This window comes from Carcharhinus amblyrhynchos, chromosome 7, assembly GCF_965287045.1.
Source record: "Carcharhinus amblyrhynchos chromosome 7, sCarAmb.v2.hapA, whole genome shotgun sequence".
Taxonomy (NCBI): domain Eukaryota; kingdom Metazoa; phylum Chordata; class Chondrichthyes; order Carcharhiniformes; family Carcharhinidae; genus Carcharhinus; species Carcharhinus amblyrhynchos.
Window position 1 is genome coordinate 46,263,724 of NC_137330.1, and position 12,957 is coordinate 46,276,680.

Genomic DNA, 12,957 nt, shown 5'->3' on the forward strand with positions numbered 1-12,957 from the left:
TCTTTCAGCACTGTAGTGTTTCTATGATTCTGTGAATGTTAGTTCAAGATATTCTCATTTCTACTGACTGTTGTTATTTGCGGTGCTGATGATGTTCAAGGCTTTTGGATGTTGCCATTTGGATATTGCATTGAGCCAGGTTCAAAGAAGCTGAAGTGGTTGTATAATATTAAACACGTTATATGTAATCTTTCGACAAAGCTGCAATTGTAAAGTCTATTATTCTGAAACCTGTGCATTCAATGGCCTTCATAAATCAAGGCATTGAGTACAAAAGCTGATAAGAGTTTGAGCCCATTGCCTATGGTGCCCATTTCTGTGCACCTGAAGGACATGAGAGGGGATGGTTGAAGAGAGGAAGGGATGGAACAAGGGGCCCAGAAACAGAAGAAGCACGAGGACTCATTCTTTCTCTCCCTGCCCCTGCTTATAAACCCAAGCCTGAATGTTGACCAGGCCTTGTTGCATATTGACATGAACTGTTTCAGTATCTGAGGAGTTGCAAATGGTGTTGACAATTTTGCAGTCATCAGTAACATCCCTATCCTAATGATAGAAGGCAGATCATTGGTGAAGCTGCTGAAGATGGTTAAATGTGGGACAGTACCCTGAGAAACTCCTACACTGATGTCCTGGGATTAAGATGATGACGTCCAACAATCATAAGTCTTACTTAATACTACGAATAACTCCAGCCAATGGAGCGTTTTCTCCCTGACTCTCATTTAATCTGGTTTATCCAAGGCTCCTTGATGTCACACTATCAAATGCTGCATAGATACCAAGGGCAGTCATTCAACTTGTCGCTTGAGTCGGTTTTTTTGCCCATGTTTGAACCAAGACTGTAATGAGGTCAACAGCTGTGTGGCCCTGACAGAACCCAAACTGAGCAGGTCGTTATGGTGTGTCACTTGATAGCTCTTCCCTTGCGAATAATTGAGAATTATCTAATGGAGCAGTAATTGGCTGGAGTAAATTGGTCCTGCTGTTTGTGGGCAGGATATACACGGCAGCTTTCCGCTGTACTGAAAAAGCTTGGCTGGGGGCATGGTTAGTTTTGAAACACAAGTCTTCAGTTCTTCAGAGAACTTTGCAGGATACTGAAATATGCAATCAGTGGTACCTCTGGCTGAACAAATGCATCAGCCTTGCCGTTACATTGATATGCTAGGCTTCCCCATTATTGAGGATGGGTATTTTTGTGGAGCCTCCTCCACTGGTTAATTGTTTAATTGTCCACTACTCTTCAAGGCTGGATCTGGCAGGGCTACAGAGCTTTGATCCAGTGGCTTAGGATAGTTTTGCTTGCTGTTTTCTATGCTGCTTCAGCTATTTGGCATGAACATGGTCCTGTGTTGTAGCTTCAATAGGTTTACTTTCTCAGACTTAGCTTCCACATTTAGAGACTCATGAAGCAGGTAAAGCACTCTATTCTCTACTGTCTGCAGCCAATGTTCTCACGTTGCTGCAGTGTCTTGACCAGCTGGAGGTCACTACTGATGGTCTGATTAATGCTTCATTTTTAGGTATGCCTGGTGCTGTTCTAGGCATACTTTCCTGCAGTGTTCATTGAACCAATTTGATCCCTGGGTTTGGTATATTGTTAGGGCCCATTACCTTTGCTGTAATCATATTGCTCAGACATCCTTTGATATAGTAAGAAGTCTGACAACACCAGGTTTAAGTCCAACCGATTTATTTGATAATAAACTCACAAGTGTTGTCAGACTTCTTACTGTGTTTACCCCAGTCCAACGCCGGCATCTCCACATCATCCTTTGATATCACATGGAATGAATTAGATTGGCTGAAGATTGGCAACTGTGATGGTGGAGACTGCAGGAGGAGGCTGAGATGGATCATCCGCTTATTATTTCTGGCTGAAGATGGTTGCAAAGACTTGCAATACCCAAGAAACATTTGAGTGCTGAAAAATAAAACCCAAATTAATTAATTGCTGGACTCCTTTACGCCAGTGTTATCCAGTTGAAATTGCTTACTAGCCTTTGGTGAGACTATGGTGAAATTGTTTTAAGCACGTACACACATTTTAATCAAAATTGCTCCTCACACAAAACAGGTGGCATGTTTGTATGTGTGTATTTTGCATATTATTTTAATGTAACAGACATCTATTGTCATTCAGGAACCAAGAGAAAAACATTCACAGTAAGCAAAATACGCTTGCAGATTTTGTTGGCAAGACAAAAAAGCAAGGAAAAAATGGAAGTGTACATGTTAATACTGTGTAACTATGATATGAATATAGGTTTCGCTCAAAAAGAGTGGAATCGTGCTCCTCTGTACTTGTAGTGGCTGAATTCACCTTTAGAGAGTAGTAAGTTTGTTAAAGGGAAAATACTCATTGGTCTGGTTTTTCTTTCCTGTCTCCCAGTGCCTGACTCAAGTAGCATTGGTTAACACTTGGAAAAATGTTCTAGGCCTGTTACAGAACGTGAATGTCTTCTGGAGACATGATGGAACACAAAGTATTGGATGATTTTTTTTTTAAATTCACAATGTTTGTTTATAGCTTACCGGTGTGTTCAAGGCTTTGAAATTAAAATAATTCTATTAGATTATAATTAAAATGGACTGCTTTAAATTTTCATAAAATTATGATTCCCGAATCAGTCCCAGTTCAATAAGTTCTGCAGTTGTGATATTGTTTTGTAGCAAAGCATCCAGTTTATATATTGTGAATGCTGATCAACATCAAATAAAATATTGAGTGTTTTTCCAGCAGACGAGTGAAGGAGCAGAGAGAGAGCTAAGATTTTACCTGTTTAAAAACCTGTTTAAAATAAGTTTAAAGCACTTTGTTCTTTGTAGAACTGTTTAAAGCATTTGTTGTATTTACTGCTTTAAGAATTCTGAGGGAGTGGTTAGAAGGGAATTGTGGACCAGCCAGCTTTAAATCAGCGCCAGGTTTAAAAGGAGGCCTGGTGTAGACAGCGGGCAGCGTCTGAGCGGGCAGCGGAGTGAGGGGGAAGTAGACTGAGCAATTAGGGCTTAATATCAAAAAAGGCTTGAGTGAAAAAAGGCCAGGAGAGTTTGTTTGAAAAAACACGTAAAAACAAAAGAAAAAAATTTTTTTTCAAAACTACTACAGTGAATAATGGAGGGGCATGTGGTGTGTGGTTTCTGTATGATGTGGGAACTGGTGGACCCCAGGGTCCTCCCCAGTGACCATGTCTGTAGTAAGTGCAGGTTGCTGGAGGAGCTCCAGCTCAAGGTGGATGAGCTGGCCTCTGAGCTACAGACACTGAGGCTCATCAGGGGGAGAGAGGGTGCCATTGTCAATGAGGTGCAAGTGACATCCACCCCCCCCCCCCCCCCCCCCCCAGACTGGCTAACTCTAAGGGTCAGGGACAAGAGGGGGCTGCTGGGAAGAGGAAGGGGGGTGAGGAGCGGAGGCCTCAGCCTCTTAATCTGCATAACAGGTTTGAGGTTCTTGCTTCCAGTCTGGAAGAGGACGAGGCAGGTGAGGTTGGTGAGCAAACTGCACACGGTACAGTGATGCAACAGGACATAGGCAAAGAGAAGGGGAAAAGGAACGTAGTAGTGATTGGGGATAGTGGGGTTAAGGGTATTGACACTGTCCTTTGTCACAATGACAAAGTGCACAGAAGGGTGTGTTGTCTGCCTGGTGCTCGGGTACAGGATGTCGCAGCTGGGCTGCAGAGGAACCTGGAGAGGGAGGGTGAGAATCCGGTCATTGTGGTACATCTGGGTGCCAGCGACGTAGGCAAAGTGCGGACTGAGGATCTGGGGAGGGAGTATGAAAAGCTAGGAATGGAATTAAAAAGTAGAACCGACAAGGTGGTCATCTCTGGGCTACTGCCTGAACCGAGTGCAGATGGGCGTAGGGTTGACAGGATTAAGGAAGTGAACGGGTGGCTCAGGGATTGGTGTGGGAGGAATGGGTTTGAATTTATGGGGCATTGGCACCAGTATTGGGGTAGGTGGGACCTGTTCGGGCGGGATGGGGTTGGTCTGAACCGTGCTGGGACCAGAGTGCTGGCAAATCGAGTAAAGAGGACTGTAGACAGGGCTTTAAACTAATTGGGGGGGGAGGGTGCGAGGGTAGGTGATGTTACGAGGCCTAAAGTTAAGGATAGGGTACAGGTAAGGGAAGAGGCCGAGGATGTCCCAATAATAGAGGGAGTAGGGGGAGTGAGTATGGTTGATGGCGTTACGGCAAATAGGGTCCAGGTGAAGGCTGGGATGAAAGCGCTTTATCTGAATGCACGAAGCATTCGGAATAAAGTGGATGAGCTGGTGGCGCAGATCGACACAAATGGATACGATCTGGTGGCCATTACAGAGACGTGGCTGCAAGGTGACAGGGACTGGGAGCTGAATGTCCAGGGGTATCAAGTGTTTAGGAAGGATAGGCAGGAGGAAAGAGGGGGTGGTGTAGCTCTGCTGATTAAGGATAGCATTAAGGTGGTAGCAAGGGATGATATTGGAGCCAAAGAGCAGAAAGTGGAATCGTTGTGGGTGGAGATTAGGAACAGCAAAGGGAGGAAGACGCTGGTGGGTGTCGTCTATAGGCCCCCAAATAATGATCTGGAGGTGGGGTGGGCTGTTAACGCGCAAATAAGTGCGGCGTGCAGGAATGGGACGGCCGTAGTTATGGGGGATTTCAATCTGCATATTGATTGGTCGACCCATGTTGGACGCGGTGGGCTGGAGGAGGAGTGCTTGGAATGCTGCCGGGATAATTTCCTTGAACAGTGTGTGTTGGAGCCGACGAGGGAGAGAGTTATCTTGGATCTGGTGCTATGTAATGAGGCGGGTAGAATTAGGGACCTTGCGGTGAAGAATCCTCTTGGAGAGAGTGATCATTGTATGGTGGAGTTTCTGGTGCAGATGGAGGAGGAGAAAGTGGGTTCCCGGACACGTGTCCTTTGTTTGAATAGAGGGGAGTACGGTAGGATGAGAGAAGAATTGGCGAATGTTGACTGGGGGAGCGCGTTGGAGGGAGGGTCTGCTGAGGAGCAGTGGCGGATCTTTAAGGAGATCTTTCTTGGTGCTCAGCAGAAATTTATTCCGATGGTCAAAAAGGACCGTAGGAGAAGAGGTAATAAGCTGTGGATAACGAAGGAGGTGAAGGAAAGTGTTAAATTAAAAGCGGAGGAATTTAGAGTAGCTAAGAGTAGTGGGCGAGAAGAGGATTGGGAGAGGTTTAAATGTCAACAAAGATTGACAAAGAAGTTGATAAAGGAGGGTAGGAGAAACTATGAAGCTGGGCTAGCACTTAATATAAAAAAGGAGTTTTTATAAATACATAAAAAGGAAGAGGCTGGCTAGGGTGAATGTTGGTCCTTTAGAGGATGAGAAAGGGGACCTAGTGGTAGGGGATGGGGATATGGCTAAGGTATTGAATAACTTTTTTGTTTCGGTCTTCACGGAGGAGGATGTGAATAATTTGCCGGGTGTTAGCGATGGAAAGGTGGTAGGACTGGAGGGTCTTAATGACATTACTGTTACTAGAGAGGCGGTGCTCGACAGACTGGAGGGGCTGATTGTGGACAAGTCCCCAGGACCGGATGGAATGCATCCGAGGGTTCTGAAAGAAATGGCGGAGGTTATAGTGGATGCCTTGGTGGTTATTTTCCAGACGTCGCTGGATTCCGGAGAAGTGCCAGAAGATTGGAAAACGGCTAATGTTACGCCGTTGTTTAAGAAGGGTGCCAGGCAAAAGGCGGGGAATTATAGGCCGGTTAGTTTAACGTCTGTGGTAGGTAAAATGTTAGAATCCGTCATTAAGGAGGAAATTGCGAGGCATCTTGAAGGGAATTGCTTGATAGAGCAGATGCAGCACGGTTTCATTAAAGGGAAGTCGTGTCTGACAAATTTACTGGAGTTCTATGAGGATGTGTCTAGGGCAGTGGATAGAGGAGAGCCGGTGGATGTGGTCTTTCTGGATTTTCAGAAGGCGTTTGACAAGGTACCTCACAAGAGGTTATTGCAGAAGGTCAGGGGGCATGGAGTTGGGGGTAGGGTGTTAGCGTGGATAGAGGATTGGTTGTCAAATAGGAGGCAGAGAGTGGGGGTCAACGGGTGCTATTCGGATTGGCGGATGGTGACTAGTGGAGTGCCCCAGGGGTCGGTGCTGGGGCCTCAGCTTTTTACCATTTATATAGATGATCTGGAGGAGGGAACCGAGTGTAGGGTGTCGAAATTTGCTGATGACACCAAGATTGGGGGAACGGCAAATTGTGTGGAGGGTGTGGAGAGTCTGCGGAAGGATCTAGATAGGCTGGGCGAATGGGCCAGGAAATGGCAAATGGAATTTAATGTTGGCAAGTGTGAGGTGGTCCACTTTGGTAGGAAGAATGGTAGGAAGGACTATTACTTACGGGGCGAAAAACTGCAGCAGGCGACGGTGCAGAGGGACCTCGGGGTCCTTGTGCATGAATCGCAAAAACCCAGCTTGCAGGTGCAGCAGGTGGTCAGGAAGGCGAATGGGATGCTGGCCTTCATAGCGAGGGGGATTGAATATAAAAGCAGGGAGGTCTTGCTGCAGCTGTATAGGGCATTGGTGAGGCCGCAGCTGGAGTACTGTGTGCAGTTTTGGGCGCCGCACCTGTGCAAAGATATTTTGGCCTTGGAGGGAGTGCAGAGGAGGTTTACTGGGCTGATACCGGAGTTGAGGGGGTTGAGCTATGAGGAGAGGCTGAATAAACTAGGCTTGTACTCGTTAGAGTTTAGAAGAATGAGGGGAGATCTCATTGAGACGTGTAAGATGATGAATGGGATGGATAGGATAGAGGTGGAGAGACTCTTCCCGCTCAAAAAAGACAGTAGGACTAGGGGGCACAGCCTCAAGATAAAGGGGGGGCGGTTTAGAACGGAGTTGAGGAGGAACTTCTTCACTCAAAGGGTGGTGAATCTCTGGAATTCTCTGCCCGTTGAAGTGGTGGAGGCTGCCTCGCTAAATATTTTTAAGAAGCAGGTTTTAATAAGAGAGGGGATTAAGGGTTATGGGGAGAGGGCGGGAAGGTGGAACTGAGCCACGACAGATCAGCCATGATCTTATTGAATGGCGGGGCAGGCTCGAACGGCCAGATGGCCTACTCCTGCTCCTATTTCTTATGTTCTTATGTAATTGGTGGAATTTTGCCAAAAAATATTCTAAGTGTCATAACATAGAGAGAACGGGAGTTCTCCCACGCCAGTCTTTTCAGTAAGCTTGCACTGCAATCTTCCAGCACTTTCCCACTTTTTTTCACAGTTGGAAGCTTGGCATTGGTGAGGGGTGGTGGGGGAGGAAGAGAGGGTGGGGAGTTGAGGAGCGTACCAGCACTGGTGAAGTTGGCTCCAAAGCATTTGGGCGTCATTTCGCAGGTCACCCAATCTGCTGCTGGGGAACTGAACGATCACCTCCCACAGGTCTCCTCCTCCTCATCCTCATCCTCCTCATCCACCACCACCACCCAGTGCACGGCGCGGGCCTGGTGACCGGGTGCTGCCAGGCCATATCCTAGACCACACCAGGGTGGCAGTAGCCTCCGTTGCTCTGGCGTGTCCACGGTACCTGGTCAACACCATGAGTGATTTTGACTGGCGTGACATCTTGCTTGCAAAGTGGGAGGAAGCAGCTGCGTCAGATTTGCTTATGACACGGAGATCCAAGAATTCTGATGCTATTAGGCTGTGTACCCTTTCTGGACATGAAATTCTTATGGCCAGTAAAATGGAAAGATAGCAATCTGATTTGCATGAATTGGATTTTTAGCTTTTCTCTGTTCCTGGTTCTTCACACTTATCCATGGATAGGGCAAGCTACTAAGATCATGCCCAAAATTACGAATTTGTTTCTGCATGAAAATATTGTTTCTCTATGTTTGCCCATTTAATGCAGTTGTCACTAATTTACTGTTTCTTTGCTTACAGCTTTTGCCTGCGAAGAAATTCTGGGAATCAGATGATTCAGCTAAAGAAGGCCAAAAAGGAATATTCCTGGGAGATGAGTGGAGGGATGCTGCATGGGGAGCATCTCGTAAGTGTCACTGTCTTTTAAGTCAATAACATTTGCATTTTTGTAGGAAACATTTTCACTTCAATAACTTGAAATCTAGCATAGAAAACCAATAACTTGCCTGAATAGTGTGGATCCATTTGCTTAGTGTTCATGTCTGTCCAATTTCAGGAGAGCATAATTCTACTTAGTTAAAACCCAAATCATGTATTATCTGGGATATTATCTGTAAACACAAACAGTTGAAAAATAATGCATTTTGCTAGTATATTTTGTTTGTTATGGTAAAACTAGTGAAGTCTGTTTCAGGAGTGCTGCTCAAGCAGCAAATGTATAAGTACTGTTGCTCAATAATTACATTTGTAAGGACAGTCTACTTTGGCTTCCTAATAATTGTTCAAACTCTATTCACCTTTCTGCTCACAGTACTCGAGAATCATAAGCACACTTCCATTCAAAGAGTAAAATTTACAATATTTTAGACTCATCAAATGGATGCCAATTGATCATTCTTTTTTATTCTTTCACGGGATTTGGGCATTGCTGGTTGGACCAGCATCTATTACCTATCCTGAATTGCCCTTGAGGGGGCATGTAAGAGTTAACACTCTTAAGATCCACGGCTGTGGATCTGGAGTCACATGCAAGTCAGACCAGGTGAGAACAGCAGATTTCCTTCTCTAAAAGACATTAGTGAATGAGATGGGTTTTTCTAACAAGCAACAATGGTTTCATGGTCATCTGTAGGATTGTTAATTCCAGATATTTGTATTGAATTCAGATTCCATCATCTGCCATGGCAGGATTCGAACCCAGGTCCCCAGAATATTAGTAGAGTTTCTGGATTAATAGTCTAGTGATGATACCACCAGGCGCCCCCCCTCTCTCTATCTGAGAGACTTGCTCTGCAATGCAATGAATGCCAAGAACTGTTATAAAGCTATAAGTTGCTATACAAGAAGAAATCAGCCCTTTCTCACCAAAATCTTAATGTTGCAACCCTGCGCAACTTAACATTAACTTCAGTATTCTCAATGCAAATCAGAATAGCCTCTTGTGCCCATTAATGAAACCTAACAAAATTAAATAATTAAGCATATATTCAGTACCAAAACATGAATCGTGTTTTCATAGCCTGAAAGATTAAACAAATTGCAGGCTTGTATAGAATATTTGCACCCTCCTTTTAATACTTGTTTACTATTAGTACACAACATACTTTGTATGTTACTAGTAGTCTTGTCATGACATAACAATGTCAGAGATATTGCAAGGATTGTTTATCCTCTGGTCATGGTTCAGAGAAAAACTATTATGAAAGTCTAAGGGACAGTTCCATCTACTTGAACTTGCTAACTGCCAGTTTCTTTTGGAAAATCTCAATTTGAATAAGTTTAAATTCCTGCAATTTGTGAGCATCTGTTTTGTTAGTTGCATGTTATCTGGAATTGCTTATGCTAATTTGGATTCTACTGGAGAAGGTTTAATTTTTGCATTTGTAATTCAAACCCAATCTATTTTATAAGTTACAATGCCTTTGATCTACTTGAAGGAGACGCAGTTGTTTTTCTTTTATTTTAGTCTTTTGGTTTTAATTCATAAACATGACATAAGCTCATTTTCTTAATTCTATGGAGTTATGATGTCTGTACATATCAAAAGTATATGCATGCATCAAATAAGTGGTTGTCAATTTATATGCAAACTTTTAAAAAACAATTCAGAACTTGCACTGGAGCAGATTTGATTCCAGTGGGCTATAATTAGTGCAATATGGAAACATTTCCAACAATAATGATAACTAGGAGCTGGCGCAAAATCAAGTAACTAATCACTGCTGTAACTTTTTGCAAGTGTAACTTTGAGATGGGGTTGTGTATGAATCAAGATACAGCATAGCTATTCATGGAGCGAGTTTGAACTCAGTGCAAACTATATATATGGTCACTTTTTTAGCCGTAAGAATCTATTAAGTTAATATGGTTAAAAATAGTCATTATTGTGCAGCACACAAAACAACTTCCAAACAGGACTATAAAACTTTGAGAGTTTCCACCTTGAGATATTAAAAATGCGTTGTACTTTTCAGGGATGGGGAGAGACAGGGAGAAGAAGAGGTATATGCTCTGAGAACATAACTCTGCTTTAGCAAAGCTGAGGCTGGCACTTTATTCCTGTTTCTGCCACCCATCCCTTGCACGCCTCTCCGGCCTCTTGCCCCCTTCGCCCACCTCTCATCCCTCAGAGGGTAAAGATGAGAGAGAGAGATACAGTGTTTCTTTAAATTAAATGAATAGTGAAGGGGAAAACTACATCTGAACTAGGAAAGTAATCTTGGTAGTGAAAAGAGACTAGGACCCAGGAGGGAGGTTGCATGTTGAGGTATAGTTTTTGGGGAATAAGTGGGATATATTTCAGTCTGTCTGAGATTAAAAATCTATGAATTGTGAACTAATGAACGAGTTCATTTTTAAAGTAAACTGTCTCACAATATATGCAAAAGTGAATTGGAGAGAGGTGGTATTTCAAAGTATACACAGTTTAAAAATGTCCCATGACTTACTAACTTACTAGCTCCTTCACCTTAACTCCTACTCGCCTTCCCATCTACAACTAGCCACTTCTTCTGATTTGACACATCCCTCCCCAACCCTCCTGCTTGCTCCCCATCTTTCCTGAACCTTAGCTTTGAGCACAGAATTAGTAGAGAGTGAGAGCGAGGAAGTGAGAGAGCTTGGTTGTGTGGTTGGGTTGGGGAGGGAGAGAGTGTGGGAGATGGGGAGCAAGATTGGCTGAGACTGGGAGTGGGAAGATTGGGGAGGGAAAGGTACGACAAGAGGCGATGTGTAGGAGGGTTGGGGAGAGAGGCGATGTGTAGGAGGGTTGGGGAGAGAGGTGATGAACAAAAAAAAAGTACAGCACAGAAACAGGTCCTTTGGCCTTCCAAGCCTGCGCCGATCATGATGCCTGCCTAAACTAAAATCATGTGCAATTACGGAGTGTGCATTCTTCCATTCCCATCCTATTCATGTATTCATCTAGTTGCCCCTTTAAATGCCGCTATCATACCTGCTCCCACACTTCTCCAGGACCACTCTTTGCATAAAAAGATCTGCCTTGCACATCTGCTCTAAACTTTTCCCCAGGCACCTTAAACCTATGTCCCCTACTATTTGACTTTTCTACCCTAGAAAAGAACATCTGACTTTCCACTCTGTCCGTGCCACTCAATTTTGTAAACCTCTATCAGGTCATTCCTCAACCTCCATTGTTCCAGTGAGAACAACCGAGTTTGAACAGAAAGATGAGGGAGATAGTGAGTGGGAAGGAAATGTTGATGGGCAGACCACAGGAAAAACAAGTGTTGACAGTTTTGTGCTCCAGAACAGACGTAAGTGAATTTTGGCTGACAATTCGTCTATAGTAATCACATTAGCCATCATCATCCGTTAATTTTTGCTCATTGGGGAGTCTATACTATTTATTGCTTACAGGTTAGAGGCAATAAACCTCATTTAACTATGAGAATGTGTGTGTCTGTAATAATTGCGTGCACTGCAGTTGATAAAATTTTGTGTGGCTGCATAGGCGCACAGCTCAGAGGAAACGTTGTTCCTTGAGTACTTTACTTTTTAACTCACTCTCTTCAAAGATTGCTCTAAATTTCTAGAAGGAGGTTCTGCATATCTACTTAGTCTGCAATAGTAATTGAGCCAAAATTCCCTATGTTACAATCCCAGTTGATTTTATAACTGGAAGGGAAGGACCCAGAATGGAACCTTGACTCAAGATAATAACTTCTACTTTTTTCAAAACTTGGAGGAACAGGGTCACAAAACTACTAATTAGTTTTGACAACAAGAAACAAATACTTCATAAGCACGAAAAGTTTCTTAAAATACAGTACACTGTTATTCTCCCTTAGCTTCATAAACATTTGCAGTTTTTAAGGTTAACATGAGTTAAAAAGTATAATTTTGGCTATAATGGTCTCAGCAATGCAGTCTGTTCAAGCACAGACTTGTAAAACACACTGTCAACTTTGAACCCAAGTGAATATCTGTGGATTTTTGCTCAAAATTCCCCCAGATGATTCTTATATTGTGAGCCACTATGTCTCACTGAACTCTGGTTTCCAAAAGATTGACTTTCAATTCAGCTTTCAAAAAGGTACACTTTCAAATCTTATTTTAAATAATGCTTTCTCTCCACTGTGCCAATCAAAGTTTCACTTTCCAGTTTTACACCACCTTCAGGATTTATTTTGTCTTAAGGCTTTTACACAAACTCCAAGAACCAGCTACAGATTTTCAGTCATTTCAACTCGTATTCCATAGGTTATGGTAAATCTCACAAACCTTACAAATTACCAGGTATCCTAGTGGCTTCTCAGCTGTGCCGGCTTTCATTGAATAGATCTTTGTTCTAGTACCTTTAACCTCGGGCTTCCTGGAAACGTCTCTTCATTTCTCCAGTTTCCTTAAATAGCTGAACTTTAGTTCTCTGCACTTGTTCTATTCACAGTTACTCCATGATATTGCTTTTCTGCAAAACTTAGAGGTGTGTCCCCTCTAGCCTCCTAAAACAATTGCCTCTTCCAGAATGATGAGAGTTGCCTTTTCTCTTGCTACCATAACTCAAACTGCAATATCCAGCTAAAAACTAAACTCAAAAATCATCCTGCCATAAAAGCATCCCCCGTTCTAAACAATGACAAAATGTTTCTGTTAGCTTTTATTTACTCTTCATGCTATAATCCCTCTAAGCACAATAGAAGCACAGTTTAAATTGAAACCAAAACCCCCTCACATTCAAACACCTTTGTCCAACCTAACTATAGGTTTACCCTTTCTTATGCTGAAACACTATATTAAACTTATTTAAAACTATACTTTATTTCTAATATTTACCAATTCAAATACAAATCGCATAACTTTGTTTTCCTAACACAGAACATTAAGACTGGA

General features: G+C 43.2%; 1 protein-coding gene across 8 annotated transcripts in view; it reads left to right on the forward strand.

Annotated features, from left to right (window-relative positions):
* The window catches only part of LOC145344909 (pumilio homolog 2-like), a 123,182-nt gene that overhangs the window by 44,150 nt on the left and 66,075 nt on the right, over positions 1 to 12,957 (forward strand). For all 8 annotated transcript variants that reach the window (XM_080192219.1, XM_080192221.1, XM_080192220.1 and 5 more), the window contains one exon: positions 7,906 to 8,011. In XM_080192219.1, the coding sequence (XP_080048345.1) occupies positions 7,906 to 8,011 (106 nt within the window). The remainder of the gene's footprint in view (positions 1 to 7,905; positions 8,012 to 12,957) is intronic.